The sequence below is a fragment of the Dipodomys spectabilis genome, unplaced genomic scaffold (genome assembly GCF_019054845.1).
Source record: "Dipodomys spectabilis isolate Male_0828 unplaced genomic scaffold, ASM1905484v1 ptg000102l, whole genome shotgun sequence".
Lineage (NCBI taxonomy): Eukaryota > Metazoa > Chordata > Mammalia > Rodentia > Heteromyidae > Dipodomys > Dipodomys spectabilis.
Genome location: NW_024870779.1, coordinates 7,785,799 through 7,807,214, shown reverse-complemented (window position 1 = coordinate 7,807,214; position 21,416 = coordinate 7,785,799). Strand labels below are relative to the sequence as shown.

General features: G+C 33.7%; 1 protein-coding gene across 6 annotated transcripts in view; it reads left to right on the top strand.

Annotated features, from left to right (window-relative positions):
* The window catches only part of Rims1 (regulating synaptic membrane exocytosis 1), a 504,676-nt gene that overhangs the window by 387,953 nt on the left and 95,307 nt on the right, over window positions 1–21,416 (top strand). For 3 of the 6 annotated variants that reach the window (XM_042687077.1, XM_042687079.1, XM_042687078.1), the window contains 3 exons: window positions 3,350–3,532; window positions 4,571–4,683; window positions 21,229–21,341. In XM_042687077.1, the coding sequence (XP_042543011.1) occupies window positions 3,350–3,532; window positions 4,571–4,683; window positions 21,229–21,341 (409 nt within the window). The remainder of the gene's footprint in view (window positions 1–3,349; window positions 3,533–4,570; window positions 4,684–21,228; window positions 21,342–21,416) is intronic. The other 3 variants (XM_042687082.1, XM_042687081.1, XM_042687080.1) reach the window with 1 other exon arrangement.

The following is a 21,416-nucleotide window of genomic DNA, read 5'->3' as shown; positions in this document are numbered from 1 at the left end:
TATCGTGTACTGTTTGCTATTAGAATGAGCTTATGAAGGTTTTCATCCCTGGAGGAATCATTTGATGACCATGTGTACCACTGCATACCTGTCCCATTTTTTTTTTTTTTTGGCGCTTGTGCAGCTTGAACTCTGGGCCTGGGCACTGTCCCTCAGCTCTTCAGCTCAAAGCTAGTGCTCTACCACTTGAGCCACAGCAGCACTTCCAGTTTTCTGGTGGTTTATTGGAGATAAGAGTCTTGTGGACTTTACTGCCTGGGCTGGCTTTGAACTGTGATCCTCAGATCTCAGCCTCCTAAGTAGCTAAGATTATAGGCGTAAGCCACTGATGATGCCTGCCCTGCCCATTCTTTAGCTAGTCTTAAATAAAGCTCCAGAATGTATTTCTTGGCTTCACTAGAAGCAATTAACTATAAAGCTATTTGTACCCATGGAGTTGACTAAAATGGCAAGGCTCTAGTGAGCATTATCGTTCAGGTTGAGACACTACTCTTAGATGAAGAAATAAGGTGGGATTGAACTCAATGGTTAATATGAAGCATTTGGAAATGTTGAGCTGGAGTGTTCACATACATATATAAATACAACAGGCTGAGTTCTCCTTCAAGGCTCTCTTCATATATTCATTTTCCAAATTGTCAGAATTGTTCTGTTGAGTTCTGCCAAATAATTCAATACTTACATGTATTTATGTTTTGTGTTAAAAGATTGTTTATCCTGAGATGTGAAATTACAGTTTTGTACTTCATGTCAAAGAAACGTCTCATCTCATCAGTTTAATGTTAGAATTAGACAGACCTGTGTGGATCTACATGTTATCTCTGATTTTTGACAAATCTATGACCCTAGCCTCATATTTCTAAAACAATAATAATTATAACATCCCAGGATTGAGACTACATCATTGAGGAAGTATATATACATACTTTCATGATCAGAGACTTACAATCAGAGACATATACAAATTTTGATGATCAGTTAAGAGTAATTGTTTCTCTTCCATCATTTATTCTCCTCTTCTTTCTCTAACATGATCCCTTCAAGTCTCTTCCCTTGTTTTTACATCCTTACATTCTTAGCACATCTCATTTTAGTAAAAAGAAAAAAACCTCAGTATCCTGGATTCTCTTAGGTTTTCATTTCCAGGCCACAGATTTTCTTAATTCTCTTTTCCAAACTAAACTATCTCTGTCTCCATTGTTTCTCCTCTCTCATCAAAGTGCGCATTATCTCCCTACTTCATTCATGTTTGTAGAATTCAGCCTGTAGCCACAATTCTGCCTTACATAGGGAAAGTGTTGTTCCTTTGCTTCTTGGTCTGGGCTTCTTGTGCTCACCACAGATTGGCTAATGTCAGAACCTTTTCCTTACCAATGGGAAAAGCAGAACTTGTGCTAAATGATTGATCTTGATCACAATAGGTTATTTTCGGTTCTAGAAGCCTCTTTGTGGTTCAGCAGCTTGAACACTAAGTCAAGTACTCTGGTGCTGTACAATATTCACCCGAAAACCTACTGATCAACTCCTTAAGTTACTTTTTATACCTTTACCATTCAGTTGAGTACCACATAAAGTCAACCTAATTAGTGACATTTCAGGTCATATTCAAGTTGTCCTTTCTGGGTTTAAAAATGTCATTGATAATGCAGGAAATTTTAGTAAAATTGCAATGATTATGAAATTTCACAGTACTAGGGTGAAAATTATAGGGTAGAAATTTCAAACCTCATTCAGAACGTGTATTTTGGATAAGTTGCTTCTCATTTCCTTTATCACTGAAAATAAAATTGCTTCTTCATAATCCTTCCCATATCAATTTTATACACTTAAGATCATGTGAAAGCCAATTCAGAATGAATGAACAGTACAGTGAATATTGTCTGTTTGTTTTCATTTTTCTTTGGAAATGGAGGTGATAGGTTTGCAGGGTATGACAACAGAGACTGATAAACCGTTAAGCCATGGCTCCAGAAGAGAAAATACACTATTACTAAAGACCTAAGCCGTACCTCTTTGCTATGGACAGCTTAACATTTTCTCAGAGATATCTATTGACTCAGAGATATGAGTCAAAATCATGTCTCTGTGGAAATTAATTTACTGAAAAGGAAGATTTTTCAATATAAATGTAAGCTCAATAAATTGTTCATTAATACTCTTTTGGTGATTATTATTTATATGTTGTTCTCATGAACAAAACCATGCAATAAACACATTTCACATCGTTTCTTCCAAAGAGGGAGATGATACCTCATTCTTTCTGAAAGCATAATACTTGGTATTTGAATTGTTTGTTTATACTGAAAATGATAACAATATAAAAGTATGAAACTGTCTTAAATAAGTATACACATATTTGTTAGTTTGCTGGTTAGTTTATATCAATGCTGGATCCTGAACTCAGGCCACAGCTCTTGCTCAAGGCTAGTGCTCTACTAATTGAGCCATGCCTCCTGCTCTTTGTTGGTTAATTAGACAAAGAGTTTCTTGAGTTTGTGTGCCTGGACTGGTTTCTAACCACTATCCTCAGGTCTCAGCCTCTTGAATAGGATTACAGGCATGAGCTACCAGAGCCTGGCTCCAAAAGTTGGTTTTTATTTATTTATTTATTTATTTTTAATTTTTAAAATTATTTTAGGTATTTGTACAAAGCGATCTAAATTCAACTTGCCAGTTAAAATCTTTAGTTTAAAAAATGTCTTCATCATAATTTTAAACACCATGAAGATAATTGCTGATATTTTAGCAAATACCTTTTCAGTGCATATGAGAATCTGTGACTTACTCACATATCAGCCATTTCCACTCAGTGAGTTGTATAAAATTATTTTTGCTTTAGTAATCTCAAAAAGTGTCCTCCTGCCATAAATTTAATGGTTGCAAAGTAACTTACGAGCACTGTAAAAAACATACTCATCGTTCTGTGTTTTATTTCCTCTTGAAGGCCAGTCCTTGACATAGCCCTTTACTTACTGTTGTAATTTCACTCACTCATTTGGTCAGCCTGACATCATTAAGCTCCTGCTATCTGTACAGGTATATTTTAGGTACCAGAGAGAGCTCAGCAACAACAGTTGAAAGAAAAAAGACAGAAGTCTCTACCCTCAGAGAAATCATAAAGGGTTTATTACAATAGAGAAACCTAGATCTGCCCTCTTAAAAAACTACAAGACATTGACATTGATTGGAACTCCATTTCAATAATTGTGTGATGGATTGTCTTCTGGTTCTTGGGGGAAAAAAATCACAATCTTGTACAGACTAATTAGCTTTTCCTTGGACATATGTGTTGGTATAAATTGAATTTGAACTTGCTGACTGAAGATCTTTTTTGGCCCTAATGTTTTAGGGTTCTCCCACCATGTCTTTCTAGAAGGGGATACGCAGCCCCAAGAGCAACTGGTCAAGCAGTCATTAGGGGAAAACATCCCGCTCGCTCCAGATCGAGTGAGCACTCTAGTGTCAGAACTATGTGTTCTATGCACCACCTTCCCCCCGGAGGCTCGGCGCCACCTTCTCCACTTCTGACAAGGTTGCTATTCAGTGTCCAGCCAGCATTCATGTCCTGCTCCGGGTGTTGGTGTGGTGTTGTACCTTCCTGAGCACTCCAAGCTTTCACTCATTTTTTTGACCCATAGTTTGAATCCTCTCTTTGTGGTACTTAAACCTCTCCTTCATCTTCAATTACTTGCATCTCTCTTCACTGTGCTGGCCATATTCTATAGCTCCTGCCAATTAACTACCATTGAAAAGCAAACTTACCCGTGTTATGTGCTTTCATTTGTTTGTGGCATATCCATATATAATTTATCAGATATGTGGAATTCTTTATGACAAATGACTCGGAATTTAATATGTATTTGCTTTGAAAAGTGTTAAGAGGAATTTAAAAAGGTAACCTTTACGTGTTCATAAAATCTTAGTGTATTTTAAAGTTTTTCACTTAAAAAAATTGGAGGTCATAAAATAAAACAATTGAAAGCCAGCAAGTCAATTTAATTCTGGACAGGGAAACATGTCTGCATGCTTCTCAAATTTTCATTTGTAATTTCAATTGCCACATCAGTGTATCTCATAGCATGTGCCCAGGGTTTTCTTAAATACTTTTTCAAGGTTTTTTCCTACTTAAAAATAAAGGATTTACAGCAAGAATTTCCCATTAATTATAAGCAGTCTAAAGCATGTAGCAATTCAGTAGTAGTCCATTCAGGCAACAGCCTTTCATCACTAATTTTCTTTTTGTCTTTTTAAAACCAAAAGGCTGTGATTAAATATATTTGGTTGATCACTCACAGAAAGAATTAATTTGTCTAATAAATAGGACTTCATCGAAAACTAATAAGAACTGGGTCTGATTCAGCCCAGTTCATTCTGCAGAGCAGTACATGACAGTATATGTCAACTCTAGTTCCTTTTTTGTAACATACCTTTGACATCTATGAAAATATTTGAGTTTCCATCCAATGGCTCAGTTACTTTTATGCCTATTGTAGTAGTAACAGGAAGAAGAAAAAGATCACGGTCAGGTTGTATTGGAATTTCAGCCCCCTTCTCTGCTTTTTGTCTGCAGAATGCAAAGACAAGGAAGTTCCAGCCAATCTCCCCCAACAGACAGCGGCCTGGGCAGCCGGAGGGGAAGACAGCTTCCACAGGTGCCGGTGAGGAGCGGCAGTATAGAACAAGGTATCCCACAGAGACACATCCTAGTCCAAAACTCTTGGTGTGGAGAACCTCCCCCTTTGATACTCTTTTTTATTAAACAAATAGTGTTTTGATTATATGTAGTTTGATGGGTCCTAAAAACAATGAACCCTTTTAGAACTTTATCCATAACGTGGTTTTGGTGATTTGTAGTATATGCTAATTTTTGCTGAGTAAATGGTTCTTTCACAGGATGGAGGAATCCCCACAGGCAGTTTCAAAGATTTAAAGGTAGAAGATTAAAAACTTAAAAACATTAGGACAGTTTGATTTTGTGGATATTAAAAGACTTCATGCACACTATTTTTCAAACTTCTAAACTTAAATACAGTCATATTGAATGTATTACTAGATTTTAAAGTTTTTCACTTGATTGGTGATATCTTACATTTTTACATGAAAAGTGAATATAAATTTGGATGTCATTAGTCAATAATCATTTTAAGGAAGTATGCATTGTTTTATTTTAGGTAGAAGAAAATTTGTGTGTCTGTGAGAGAGAGAGAGAGAGAGAAAGAGAGAGAGAGAGAGAGAGAGAGAGAGATCTGAAACTGAATTCGAAACTACTTGAACTAAATGATTTGAGTACCAGGTGAAAGTAGTATTTTTTATGTGCTCAATGTCTCAGGACTTATTCTTAGTATTTTTTAGACACATGGTCCTTACTTGAGATGTAAAACTACTGAAATATTTTCTAATTGGAGGTTTTATTATAAATGCAAGGGAGATTTATTTAAAGCACATATTGAAATTTGAAATTTTTCATCCCTATGGGACAACTAAAAATTTAAATTTTGAATAGTTTTCAAGAGTTACTTATTACTGAAGTAGTGTATATTCTATACCATGTGGAGGGTGCTGGGTACATAGTCACTTAATTGAAGTGTTATATCAAATGTATCAGAATTGTTAAGTTTCTGAGAAAAGAAAAACATTGTTTCACAGACTTACATGACATAATGTGCCTTGCAGAATATTCGATTATAGAACACTGTGTAGGTTTTTAGAAGAATCAACTTAGTAAGTAGGGCTGGTGTTGTAAATTCTGAGTTTGTATTTTTTTTAAATCTTACTTTCGGTTGATATATCATGCTTTAGTTTTCACAGTTGCTGTAAAATAATTCATGCAATCAAGAAAATGTGTTTTTGTGAAGCTCTTGGGTTTTTTCTGCAATAATAGTTAATGTATTAGAATTATCCATTCAGTGTGTTTAATGGATATTCTATTTTCTGGGAATATTTTGAGAAGATGATTTAAAATTAATGATAGTTAAATTCTATGTATAAGCTGGACAAAATTTATTTAGAAATAAAAACTTTTTTAAGTTACTCATGAACTCCTGTTGCACAACTGAAAAACTTCAAAATTTGGTGTTTACTTATATTTTCAGTGTCACTAATCACATTGATATTCAAAAAGTTGCTAGCCCAAAATTCTTTGCATTTCCTCCAGTTGCAAGTAAAATGCTATACGAGTTCCAAGTGTATAAGTTTATTAATATAATTCTTACACATTGAGAGACTCTAGTTCTGTTACTGCTGCAGAAATAAGAATTGTTCATGTGAAATCAGTTGGATTGTATATTGGCTTTTTAAAAATCTCGTGTTCCTCTGTAATCTCAGTATTGCTGTTCATGGTATTCGTATTTACAGTTATCTTTCAGAGAAATAATCAATTTGTAAGGATTGAAGTTGAGGTGGAAGAAGAGAGTGACATTGGTGGAATTATTTCGATACTTAATATCACAAATATACTAGGAAGTCCTTTGGGTCATTTGCCCTTCTTGATGTATATGGTCTTAAAAGTCATGGAGATAAAGCTTTAAAAAACTGGTGACAAGCATGTGCCTAGATGTTCTTCTATAAGTGTAATAGATATGGTTACCTTATGATGTTAATGTATGTGTGGAACTTCTTGTAGATGATCTGACTGTCTACATTATCTTCTTATAAAATACGTTTTCAAGGGGAAACTGCTAATGTGATTCATGGGTTTTCTCCTTCATGTTTATCTTAGTCTACTCACAATGGATTTGACTTTTCTTAAAGTTACAGCATTATATTATTTTTTTCTTTCAAATGCATTTCCTAAATGTTAATTCTTTCTTACGTGAGGTTTAATGTTGACTGCAGTTTGCTTGTAATTCATTAATCCTCTAGTATCCTTGAATTCCTTTTGGTCTTTTCTGTTTTGTTTTTAATACAGGGTGGTTTCATGAGTTCTAAAACTTTATTTATTAATAGATTTGTTAAACAACCAGTTGGTAAGAGCATATATTTCTGATGGTTTAGCTTCCTAGTGGTAAAACTTCTTAATATAGTTTATAAAATAATTTTGTTCATAAAGTTTCTGCAAACAGTTCTCTGCATTATTGTTTTAGGTTGTATGACAATTTGTTTTTCTTGTAAAGGGAGTCGACAATGTTATCTTTGTACCATAAAAGCAATACCTCCTGTTTCAAAGGCTAGCATAGAGAAAGATATGTTAGATGGGTGCTAGTGGTTCACACCTGTAATTCTAGCTACTTAGAAGGCTGAGACATGAGAACCCTCATTCAAAGCCATGGTTGAAAGCTAACCTTAGCAAGAAAGTCTGTGAGATGCTTATCTCCAAATAAACACCAAAATTCCAGAAGTAGAGCTGTGGCTCTAGTGTAGAGCAATAACCTTGACCATCAAAGCTCAGGAACATACCCAGGCCCTGAGTTCAAGCCCCAGAACCAGCACACACGATAAAAAAAAGAGAAACAAGATATGGTAATAAACATTTCTTTCAGTTTATTTATTAATTTTTGAAAAAGTACTTTGAAGTTTCTTTTTCAAGTAGGAAATGCTAGCCTGTTTTCTGTATGACATCTGGTCATGTTGGAATATAATTGCTACAATAAAGAAATAAATTGCTATAATAAAGATTTTGAGACAAAAGTAGTTGAAGAGTAGTAGTTTGTAACTTAAGTAACTCTCACAATAGTGAAAGATGAAAGCAAAGACTTATGGAATTTCTTTGGCTGTATTTCAACACTGTATTTTACCTTAGCACTTATATAGAACAAGGCTGAAGGCCATTGATTGCATAAGAATGTGTGTTGTTTCAAAACATATCAGTGACTTTTTTTGTGCTTACTTGGATGTCTTCTAAAGAAGTATTGAAAGATCATTTACAAACTAACAGTGGTATGCATATTAATTGTGAACATTATAGTTGCTTATTAATTATACTGCCTAAAACCCTTAAGAGTAGTCATCTTCAAAATTCTCTAGGGAGGCCCTGATACTTCAATGAATACTATGCTAACTTGAGTCGAGAAAAAGCTTTATGAAATGTCTAAGAAATAAGATATGCAAAACAAAGTAATTTTAGTATGGAATACTTTAATAAAATTAATATGACAAGGAAGAAAAAATACAGAAATTTAAAAGCATTTTTCATATAGAAAATGTTACAGGATAGTTTCCATGGGGCAAATAAATTGTGTACTGTTCTTAGTAAAAATGGAATTTATTTATTGAAGTTATTTTATTTCAACTTGTACAGAATTCCATTTTTCATGGCAAAAGTTTTATGAATATTGTGCATGATTTTAATGTATTTACAATATAAAACTACAGGGGGTATTAACTTGAAATGTTTTAGTGAAAATGGTGCTAAAATGTATAATTCTTAAAATATGAGAAAAATACTAAGAAAAAACTCTTTAAATGTTAAGCATATTTTACCCAGTATTTTCATTTTATTTTAAATCTTTATCTTTCTGTATTCACTTTTTTTTCTTTGATTGATTTTAGTACCATATTTGAGACACCCCCATGGCTGGTCATTGCAGTTTATCATGTCACTTTATGTGTTATGCATTTTACTACTCATACCATTGTGTTAATTCATATTTCCATGTCTAACTATAAATTTGCTGATTTCTTTCTTTTGTTTCCATCATTATGTGCATTTAATTCATTGAAGAACAAGAAAAATATAACTCTTCCACTAAAGGTAAATATTAGTGTAACTTTTTAACTATTTACTACTATTATGTTTCTTTTACAACATGCAAGAGTTATATAACTGTATTTCTTGATCTAGTAATAAAAATTATTTGACAGGTAGTTTTCCCCTCTGGAGTGATTTTATAGGACACTTAAATATTGTGTGTAGTTTACCTCAAAGAGGAAATTCACTTTTCCCTTTTTTATACTTTTATAATTTTTTAATTTCATTACCAAAGTGATGTACAGAGGGGTTACACTTACATAAGTAAAGTAGTGATTGAAAATATCACTTTAAGACTAACATAGCTTTGTTTCAAAATTTATTCATCCACTGTAATGATTAAAATCAATTCTGTAGAAAATAATAATGCATAATATATATTAATATTTTATAACAAAAATATATGGCATATTCTTTATTTGCTTCTGTTTCATTTTCGTTTTCATTGCCTGCTCTCATACATAAAGGATTAAGTTCTTACTTTCTATTCAGTATAATATCTCCTCAAAATGAACAGACAGAAATTACCTGGATTTAACACGTACATGAACCTTAGTGAACTTTTTAAACCCACTCAGACATCTGGAAGGCAGTTCTTCCAAATCTCAATATCATTTTAATACCCATAGATTCTATCTTTTGAGATACATATGAAAGAAAATCACTCAGGTTGATGTATTGATCCATTGCTGACCTCCTCCTTTGTATCTTTGGATTCTATATTTTTAATCTTTGCCCTTGAGTTTCCACTAGGCTGCAAGCTGACCTCAAGTCTGTTCCCATGCTATTTCTTATTAAATATTATCATTAATTGATAAGCAAATAATGGAATTGAGTTTCCAACTTAGTGCGACAATGTTAATAATACAACATTGAAGTTAAAATTATAACATTGAAATTACATAAAGCTGTAATAGTTTAATAATGGTTCATTAATTCAGAATTTGAAAGTGTATTGGTTGACTTAATTTGTTGCCCATAGTAACCCTCAAATCTAGTACTAAGAATAGCATCATAGTTATTTATGAATGTGGAAACACAACTTCAAGGAGATGAAGAGATTTTCCTGTTAATACTACTAGTCAGTAGTAGACTACCAAGGAGGGTCCTTAGTTTTAACACATCTATCTTAATTTAATAAAAATAAATCCCAAATACATTACCCCAACTCATAGATTATCCAGGATATATGAGCTTTGATAGTACATAAAATGAGAGATAATATTCAATTATTTGTTTTAGTCTGAAGTTATAAATATAAAATTATAATATTCTTGTATAGTATGTGAAATCCTAAGTAATAACTATATACCAATAAAAATGAAATATGCCATGAGACATGATATTTTGATACATGATATATGATACATGAATATCATGAATGATATTCACATATCCTTGATATATGAATGATATGTGAATGATATATAAATAATGTATGAATGATGATATATGAATCCTGCATTTTTAATTCATTTATCAGAAACAACTTTATTTTCAATACTACACAAGAGCCAATATACTTGTTCTTAGATTCAGATGAATTTTGTTAGCTTTAAATGGTAATTTTTGTCACGATAATATCCTTATATTGGAAATATAACATATAACCCTAAATCAATATCCAAAAGAAAGCAAAAACAATTCTTCCATTTAGACCTGGATGGCAATATTAACCAAAGCTGTAATTTACTTATCCAAACAAAGTATCATTTGATATAACAAAATCTGCATGAAGTATGTATGCACTTTTATTTCCTTATTATAGAGCATGTCTATTTTTTGGTTCTGGAAGGTCAGTATGTTCCAGCTGATAAGTGTCATCATCCTTCCAAATTGTCCTTCAAGACCGAACGCAGACGTTTCTCATTTAACTAGAAATAACCAAAGAGATTTATCTAAAGTGCTTCTAAAATAACATAAAGCAACAGACTGGGATGCCTCTTTTCTCTGGGGTTTAAGGAAGCACAATTCAGCTATCAGAAGTGGCTCTTGAAGCCCAGAAAGTGTAGACATAAAGTCAAGAGTTTTTTTCAAAGTGTTTTGATGATTTGTAGATGAGCTCGTTGTACAACCAATGGCCCCATTGGCCAGGGACTGAGAGATTTCCTGATGTGGAAGATTTGAATTGCTGAAACCAAGACAGTTCTGGGCAAACTAAGGTACTTAGCCATTCCACATCTAAAGAACCAGTGTATTAATTTTCCAGCATACCTTTGTAAGTCCTCATAAAGAGAAATGTAAAATGCTACTAGCATCAACGGTAGAATTTATGATGTCTGATGATTCAGCCAAAAACATGTTGGTGAAATCTCAGTGTTTGAGATTTAAAACTTGGCTCCAGCTCAGTCATTCAATTGGCAAATGAAAGGATAAGGAATTCTCCCTCCCAAAACCTTGTACTTCACCCTGTTGTTCTCCAGGTCCCCCAACAGTTAGATACCCTTTGTCAAGAACTTAATATTTGGGCTGGGAAGGTGGTGCAGTGGTAGAGCGCTTACCTTGCATTCATGAGGGCCTGGGTTCGATTCCTCAGCACCACATAAGCAAAAAAAAGAAAAAAGCCGGAAGTGGCGCTGTGGCTCAAATGGTAGAGCACTAGCCTTGAGCTGAAGAGCTGAGGGACAGTGCCCAGGCCCAGAGTTCAGGCCCCATGACCGGACCCCCCCAAAAAAGAACTTGATGTTCATGCATATGAACATCACTATAGTAACATATAAACATCACTATAGCAACAGATGTTTTACAGAAATAGAGTCATGGGGTGGTTAAGGTAACCAGGAAACTGAGAAACTTCCAGATTTTGATTCCACATCCACTGCTCTGCCCTCTGGGCCTTGTTAATAGTAATATCCTCCCCCTCAAAACACCCTCATCTTAAGAACTCCCCTTCATTATCCTTAACTTCCCCTGGCAACTCAACTAATCACCAGCCGGTTAACTTATCCCTGGCTTGCCCCTCAAATTACCCAGGCAAGTTGAGAAGAAAGACATACTGAATTTGAATAGATCAGTGTTGGTCTTGAGATGAACTGAGGGCTTAGAACTAGTGTTCAGACAACTTCACGTTCCCTTTTCACTCCTTTTATGGTGAAAGCTGAGAGATGATAATGAGTTTAGGTTTCACAAACTGCTTTTAGGCCTATTTTCAATTATTCATTCTAAAAGTAAGCCAATTTTTCCCTCTCTGCTACATTTCTTGGACAGTTTTAAAGAGCCCATGAATGTAGTTTGGGGCATCGAAATAATGATTTAAGAAGATCAAACTGAACCAGAAATTAAATGACTTCCAGGTGAGAAAAAAATGTTATTGTCATAAATTTCTTACTTTCTATGCCTTTAGAAAATACAATTTCATAAGTGCACTAAATTTTTGGCTAAAGGGAGTAATTTTGAGTCATCACAGAATACATCACATTATCTTGTCTGCAAATATGAATTTGCTTTATGATAAAAATATATGTGATTCAGGCACACGGGTAAAGAAAGACAACTAGTGTCCAGGTAATTATTTCAACAGGGACAAAGAGAAAATAGCATTTTTTTTTTTTGCATTTCACTGATGAAATATGTTGTACTCATTGTAACCAGATAGAAGTTAAGGATTTTTTTCTAGACAACTGTATTTTTAAGTGCTAGGGTTCTATGCTAAATGCTAAAATTACCTTTTGAATTTGAATGTGAAATTACACAAAATAAGTTTATGGAACTTTTACTTTAAACTTAAATATAATTAGTATATATAGTGAATATATGAATTTTACTAATTTTCTGTTCCATTAGTTTTCTTGTAAAAATGGTAGTTGGTAACCTATTTCAAAGTGTGCTACACTGAGAAAACTAGAAATAAATTATATAGTGACTTCTACTGAACTATGTACATTAATTTGTGTATTTTTTTTATATCTACATTATCTAAGATGTGCTTAAATAGTAGCAAGGGATTTAATTTTATTTACATTTGATTATTCTTTAGCAAATAACATAATGGGCCAGGTGAATCATTTCTTGCATTGTAGGTAAGATTTCAAAAAGTTGGGAATGCCAGCTTCGTGAGAAAGTGCTTACTGAGTATGCAGAAGACCCTGATACATATGTGTGTGTGTGTGTGTGTGTGTGTGTGTGTGTGTGTGTGTGTGCGTGCGCATGCGCACACACACACACACGCACACACTTCATGCAAACACAGCCACACATAAGATTACATAAGTGCAAGTTAATGCATCCCCAAGGTGCTACTTTTTTTAAACACTTAAGAATAGTTCTGAACAGTTGTTTAGAGCTTCTTTTTTTAGAGCTGTATTTAGTAAACAAACAAACAAAAAACAAACAAAATTGTCTGTAACTTTGTACATCTTTCTCCTCCCTCCAGCTCTGTCTTAGTGTCTCAATCTCTTGTCTGTCTCCTGGTCTCTCTCTCTCTCTTTTTCACAGTCACTACTCCTTCTTCCTCCTCCTCCTCGTCTTCCTTCCCCTCTTCCTCCTCTTTCTTTCCCTCCTCCTCCTCTTGTTTTTCTTTTCCACCTCCTCTTCTTCATTCTCATTCTCCCCCTCTTCCCCTTTTCCTTTCTCCTCTTCTTCCCTTCCCTCCTCCTCCTCATCTTCCCATTCTTTTCTTCCTCTTCATCCATTATCCTCCTCTTCCCATTCTCCTCCTCCTCCTATTTTTCCTCCTCCCTTCCTCCTCATCTTCCATCTTCTTTTCCCTTTCCTCACAAACACAGATGTCATTTAAGCCTTATTGTTTTAATTATTGGATCCAAAGTCTGAAACAGCCCTGGAGGACCAATTCAGAAATTGTTGTTTTCACCCCTGCTTACTCACATGACTTATTGGCAGTTGCATCATTGTATCATAGCATCCTAGCTGGTGGCATTGTCAATCTTAACCTCAGTATGGAGGGTTCATAATTTTCTGTGTGGCTGGAGCTGTGCGGGAGAGGACAGGGAGGGAAGGCACACAGGTTTTTCCCTGTGGACAGCCTCTTTGATCTATTTTCTATAAAATTGTATTTGCCCCTCAAATATTATAGCTTAGGAAGAGTCAGTCAAAGTTCAGGTTAACAAAGTTATGGTACATTGGGCTTTTCAAGTTAGATTTTGTTGCCATTAGTGTTAGTGGAATAATTTAAATGATGGAAAATCCTGTTAGAGATCATTTGGGATAAACATGATCCTCTCAATGATTGGTTTTGCTGGCTCCTTCCCCCAAGTCTAATTACACAGCTGGCTGTTTTCCAGAGTTGTATTAAGAGGAACCCCTAAACAAGACAGTGCTCCTTTATACTACCTGCATATGTTTTTAAAAGATTTTAAGCCGGTATAACACAAAAGCGTGAAAACAGATTTTTCATCAAGGCCTGTCTTATCTGGCAAGGATAGGCATTTTCTGTGTTACTCTGAGTCTCCATGGTTTTGACACTGAGAAATGACACCCATGATTAGACATGCTGTACAGGGTTTTCTTTAGTAGAAATGAGCAAGATAATGCAGTGAGATTTGCGTACTTATTTGTACAGCTACCCTCTTCACCTTATGCCAAGGTTCCATTTCAACTATCCAGCTATACAAAATAAATTATTTTCTAAAACAATTATCTAAAGCCAATATGGCGTTTTTTCACTTAACAAGTGTTATTGTTGCCTTTTGTGTTTCTCATGCTGGGTATGTACTATCTTTTCTTTCATTGTTTATAGTATTGTTGCATAAAGATCCAAGTGAATGATACAGACATAAAGAAAACAGTTTGAAATGTTTCTGTGCTTGCAAATCAAAATGAATTTACTTCAGAAAAAAATGACCCAGAACACAAGCATTTGTATATAGTCATAATATTTAAAACATTTGAAGCCTGGTGCCAGTGGTTCACACCTCTAATCCTAACTACTCAGTGGGCCGAGATCTGAGGATGGTGGTTCAAAGTCAATGCTGGCAGGAAACGCCCTGAAACTTATCTCCAATAAATTACTCAGCAAAAGCTGGAAGTGCTGCTGTGGCTCAAGTGGTAGAGTGCTAGCTTCAAACAAAAGCTCAGGGACAGAGGCCAGGCCTAGAGTTCAAGCCCCATGACTGGCGAAAACAAAATCTAATTAAAGAAATTGATGTTTGCGGAAAGTTTATTTGTTTGGTGTGGAAGTTGTATAAGTATTACCTGGAAAATTAGGTAATTCCCCAAATGAGGGCAAACATTAAAGGGATTATCTTATATTTAATTTAAAGATTATAAAAATATAATTTTATAAAAATTATAAAATACAACTGCTTAAGTAAACTTAATTCCTACAGTTTGAGTAATTTGGCAAATTAAAACCATTGCTGTGAATTGGTAAAAGACATGTTCACAGTAGTTTTTCCATTTTTACAAATGTGAAAAAAGTGTGAACATATTAGTCATAGCCTATTGAAATAAAGAGAGACAAAATGAAAGATTCTCTAAGCAATGAATGGGGAATCAAAATAACATTAAATAAATCAAATTAATAAAACAAAAAGTAAAAAAACTGTATAGGGGTTTTATCAAAAATTAGCAGAGAAATCACTTCATGAACTGATAATAGCTCTAGGACTGTATTTCTTGTTGATTCCCATTTACTGTTTTGCCACATTGCTTCTAGCTGATTAAAGCATGTTTATCACTTTTAACAATTGTTAGTCCTCTAAATTCCAGAACATCTCTGTTATCTAAAACCAGTCTGATTTTGCATTTTAAAATGTTCCAATTCCAAAAGCATCTTACTTATAGAGTATTTATGCACCAGTTTACTATTATTTGTCTTTACATTTAGCCTTTGTAGAGTTTGAATATGATTCCATTAGCTAAATCTTTTTCATCTAATCTCTCTACATAGTTTCTTGTGTTTGATTTTCCACTCTCATGAACTTCTTAAAATACACTACTTCAAATAATGAAGTGTAAGCAAGGCATTGTATGTGGCCTCACTCATGGACCTCATTCTACTGAATAATTTCCATAGATGAGGGTTGTTCATTTCTCTTCTTGACCTGACAGTAATTTCCATAGATGAGGGTTGTTCATTTCTTTTCTTGACCTGACACTTTGGAGCAAGGCTGTGAATGACTCTACCAATCCCAGAAGCTCACTGTATTGCCACATAGCAAGGAAGCAAAGACTTACATTTTTCTATTCATAAAATGTGGTCGTATCTCCTCGTTGGCCATATGGGCTTAATTATGCAGTCTTGATGTTATCTTACATCACATTTGTCTCAAGTATTAAATTAACTTTAAAAAAAATTAAATGGTCATAATCATTTTACTCCCATGTGATTACTAAGATAGAAACTTAAATTATTTATCGTCTTTTTACAGTCGTATTTCACAGGAACACTTGAAAAGTTTAGAGGGTTTAATCATACAGATAATGTTATATATATATCATCTATATATAATATATATCATTTTATAGACTTTATTCATTATTATTTACTATATAGATTCTTTCTCCTTACAAACACAACATTTGATATTTCCAATTCATGTTAACTTTTAGCTATGGGAGAGAAATTAAATGTTGTATATATCTGTGCTGGTACCAGGCATTGAGCTCAGGGCCTATGCTCTCTCTTGTCTTTTTTACTCATATGTGGTCATCAACCACTCGAACCAGGCCTCCAGTCCAGCTTCTTTGCTGGCTAATTGGAGATAGTACCTTTTCTGCCCTAGCTGGCTTCAAAACTCAGTTCTCAACTCTCACCCTCCTGAGTAGCTAGGATCACAGGTGTAAGCCATAGGTATCTAGGTGTAGGTAAAAGGAATTATACCTATTGAGATCAGAGCAAATTTGTTTTTAGGTTAAATTAAATCAGAAAAAAATTAAAAAACATTTTAAATATATTTATACACGTTTAATGTTCAGGGTGTAATAGTAATAAATTGTGAGTATAGTATTATTAAGCAAATTACAAATACCTAGAAAAATCAAAGCAGTTTCCCAAATAAACACTTTTTCTTTAGAGGGGAAACTACAGTCTTCAGCTTTTATAAAAATAAAAATTTTCAGGCACAGGCCTTTTTGATAATATTAAAATACATATTGAAAATATGTAAATGAGTTCAGCTTTTTCATAGATATGCCATGATCATGAATCCATAGTGAATCTGTTTACAGGCTAAAATCATTTGCAGGTTTTCTCCAGGTCAGGAATTCTCACAGTGCATGTGACATGAAAAGAGAAAAAACTTTCTTACTCTGAGTCTTTTCAACACAATTTCCATTCAAAAATTGTAACAAATTACATTGCTTTGTAAAGTAGATTTACTCTTTTGTTCCTACATGTTCCAATTAGAATTCTCTTTAGTGAAATTTAGAAGACCAAAAAACTGATTTCACAGCTGTGATTTTAATTATAAAAATTATACTACTTTATACTTCCTTAATTTTAACTCAGGTATATTTTTGACATAGGTAGATTCCTCTGAAAATATGTCCGATTGGAAAGGAAAATAAGCATAAATTGGAATGAGAAAAGGGATTTTGTTTAACATATTTTGGTAAATTAATGTTTTATAAAGTAAAATAATTTCAACATAAGTCATATCTTGCAGCTTATAATTATAGAGAAGTTTTTGACCCTTCAACTTGCTCAAGAGAGACATTTTTATAAATTTGCTATCAATTACATCATAGGGACTAAGGGAGATAAATTGTTGAACATAGGATTACTTTAGTCTTTATTGAAGTTGAAATATTATATAGGAAATGTTCTTATGTTTTTTGACTATGATATATGAACTATCAAAAACCAAATAAAAATACATTACTGGAGAAAATGAAAGGAATTATTAAAGTTTTGCTATGCAGTTAGGAAAATTTTAAGAACTTAAAATTCTAATGTCTATTTTTAAAATCTTTCACAAAGCATTTTAATGATTTTGTTAGCTTCTGATACTACTAACGTTCAAATTATTCCTGAAGTCTGAATTCAATTTGAGGATTTGGATAGATATGGGAAAATATTTCCTATTTTATTATTTTTATTATATTTTATTATTTTGTTAGAATTTAAATAGACAAAACGTAATAAAAAACTTAAATGATAATAATCATGCTTTACAAAGTGAAAATAATTCTCTGAGTTTTCTCTGGGACCTGGTTCATTTTACTGATAGTGACATACTTGGGCGATTTAATTCACATTTGACGAATATTCTTTATGTAAGTAACATAAATTAATACAATCATATCTTCTGTTATAATTACGTTATAAATATTCCATTTTACTTGATAAATTGGCCTTAGTATTTACCTTGGTACACCTATAATTTAGAAATAATGTCATTTTCTTTCATAATTACAGCTGAGAAATTAAATGGAAAACAATAAAAATTTCTAACAAAGTTCAAGAACTTCAACTTTCACACTGAAGTGCTCCAGTACTTATGAAAACAATGTTATTGAAGCACAGAAACTTGTACAAAACAGTTATTTCACATTAAGCACTAAATACATGTTATCTGGAAATACTGAAAATATCTAAAAAATGTGTACACTATTGTATAATAATATAAAGTAAATAATAAGCTATTTGTATTTTGCTTCTATTTTTGGACTTCATGAGCAAGAAATGAGATTAGCAACTTCAATTTTGATGGGAATCAAGGGGTTCCAACTTGACTTTAAGTATAATATTAATTTGGAGACTTTTCTCCTCAGTTTTTTACATTTAAAATATACTGCCTGCAGCTGGTTACTGATGGCTCACACCTGTAATCCTAGCTAGCCAGCATGCTTGGATCTGCGGATCACAGTTTGATGGCAGTCTGGGTAGACAAATTTAAGAAGATTCTTATTTCCAGTTAACCACAAAAAATCCAAAAGTGGAACTGTGGCTCAACTGATAGAGCTTCACCTGAGGCACATGCGCGCACGCACACACATACACACACACACACAATATCCACATCAAATTATTTATACAATATCCCCATTGCATTCTTTAAAAATACATTTAGTATACTAATTACCTTTAGAACATAAGATTGAAGTCAATTTTTTCAAAATTTCAGATAACTTTTATTTAGGAATCAGTTTCTTCTTATGATTTAGTTTTGAGTTTTGCAAGATTTAAATGCAAATATATCATAAATAATCCTCTTAGAGATATAAGACATTGTGTTGGCATGGTTTATTCACTGTAACCATTTTAAAACTTCTTTAAACAAGTAGCTCTTAGGAACTAATCCTGAGGGTTGGATCATCAGCTCCTAAGAACTACAGGTGCTTAGCCCGGCACCATTGGCTCATAACCATTCTCCTAGCTACTCAGAAGGCTGAGATATGAGGATCAAGGTTTAAAACCAACCCAGGCAGAAAAATCTGTGAGACTCTTTATTTCCAGTTAACCAGCAAAAAGCAGCAAGTGGAGGTAGTGGCATAACACCAGCCTTGAGTAAAATAGCCAAGGGAAAACAAAACACCAAGCCCTGAGTTCAAGCCTCAGTACCAGCATGCACACACACACACACACACTACAAATAATAAAAGTGAACTAAAAAAAACTTTTTAAATTCTTAAAGTTATCATTTGGTGAGCACAGTTAAACTAACATTTAAATCTGTTCATTTAGAAGGTTAAATTACTAAATTGAATTAGTTTAAGCTTTAAGTATAGAATGTAACTGATTATAGACCCTATTGTTTCTTCAAAGCTCCCTACAAATGGCTGAGCAGTTCCCCGAGGTACTTGTGCCATTTACAAGAGACAGGAGCAGATATAAACTCATTTTTTTATATTGCATATGGCTTCCTGCAGATATAACACATTCTAATAACTTTGTTTCATCTTGCAGTTACTCTCATGTAGAATCTGTACTGCACCTTGACTCTTGCTATGTTGTTGAGTAGTTAATGAATTCAGGACTGCTTTATGTTCAGCTCTTCACTGAACCATCTTTCTGTCGTAATGATAGTCACCATTTATTGTCTCAGAAGTAAAACAAGTGTGTGTCATTGCTTTAACTCATGCCCCTGGGATATTAGAAATGGGTCTTGTCTCTGTCTAACTCACTGAATTGACAGGATAAAACTTCTAATAGCATAGTATTGGTATGAATAAAAGTTTGATTAAAACACTCTGTACTTGACCTGATAAATTTACTTATGTACTTAATTTTTAATGGTAGTAGCAACTTTGTTGATGAAGAATGATAGGCCATATTTAGGCACTTTATAATAGAAAATTCTGTCAAATTCTTAATAATCTTCTTGGAAGGGATGAAATCAGAAGTCAAGTCAATCAGGCATACTAACACTGACATAAACATTTAAACATAGGTTGCTAATTTTTCCCATTTTCCCCTGGTATTACATGTGTTTGTACACACACATCACCACATCTACCACCACTACTATCTTAAAAAGTAAACCTTTAGCTGAGCACCTGTGGCTCCCACCTGTAATCTTAGTTGCTCAGGAGGCTGAGATATGAGGATCAAAGTTTGAAGCCAGCCCAAGCAGGAAAGTCTGTGAGACTCTTATCTCCATTAAAACTACCCCTAAATAGCCAAAAGTGGTGCTGTGGCTCAAGTGGTAGAACATTAGTCTTGAGCAGAAGTAGCTCAAGGACAGTGCCTTGTCTCAGAATTCAAGCCTCAGGACTTGATAAGTATAAAAATAAAATTTGAAAGTAAACCTTAACATTTCTTTTGTAGTTTGACTAGTTTGGGAAATTGACCAACAATAAATAAACTTAGGTCTCATTCAACAGGTGTAAGCTGCACACAGCTTATACTTTTAATTTCCTTTTCATTTATAAAAACAGAAATTAAAGACAGTTTTAAAGCCAGATTTATTATAATGAATTCCAATTTAAGTCATACTTTATTGAAGACTATGGTTTTCCTAAACAGCCACACTTGCTGTTTTAGGAGATAAGCAAAGGCTTACAAGGCATGTATTTCTTTACATATCATTATTTAAAGAGTTAATAGATCTTATTTTCAGGACTTATGAATTTTGTACTAATCATACAGAGCCATGAAAATGAGAAAGATAATGTTTTATCCAAGGCCATGTTTAGTACTGGAAAATACTGTCAGAAACTACTTGTAGACTTATGAAAGCAGATGATTTCCAAGTAAACAAGTTTTAGGTGATACTACTAGCAGAGGATGGTTTGTACATACATGTAAGCATGTACATATATGTGTGATGTGTAAAGTATGGAAATTCATTTTCTCTATAAACATACAATCAACAACCAGTTGAGTGACTTGACAACATCTTTGAACAGTTAAATTTGGTCTTACATAATCAGTCATAGAGGGATTTGAATTTAAAGAACTAGAGTTTTGATCATTTGTTACTAACATTTGTGATCACCATTCTATGTAATTTGAACCATGCTCATCTTGAAATTAAGAGTAGCTACTATTGTATAGTTTGCATTTTGTTCAATTTATTAATCACGTGTTATTTTGGACATTTATTTACTTGAACCCTGTTCAAATCATTAAAATCTTAAACCATTCAGTTCTGAAAGATGTTTCCCATGTTTTAATAGGCTTTCATTGTGTGTTTTTGCAGCAAGCTTAGTAGTGGAAGAGCGAACGAGACAGATGAAAATGAAAGTGCATCGATTTAAGCAGACAACAGGGTCTGGTTCTAGTCAAGAACTTGATCACGAGCAATATTCCAAGGTAATGTCAAAAGTGTCTAAATGATACTCTCTCCTTTCCAGTCGCATAGTGTGTGTGTGTATGTATGTGTGTGTA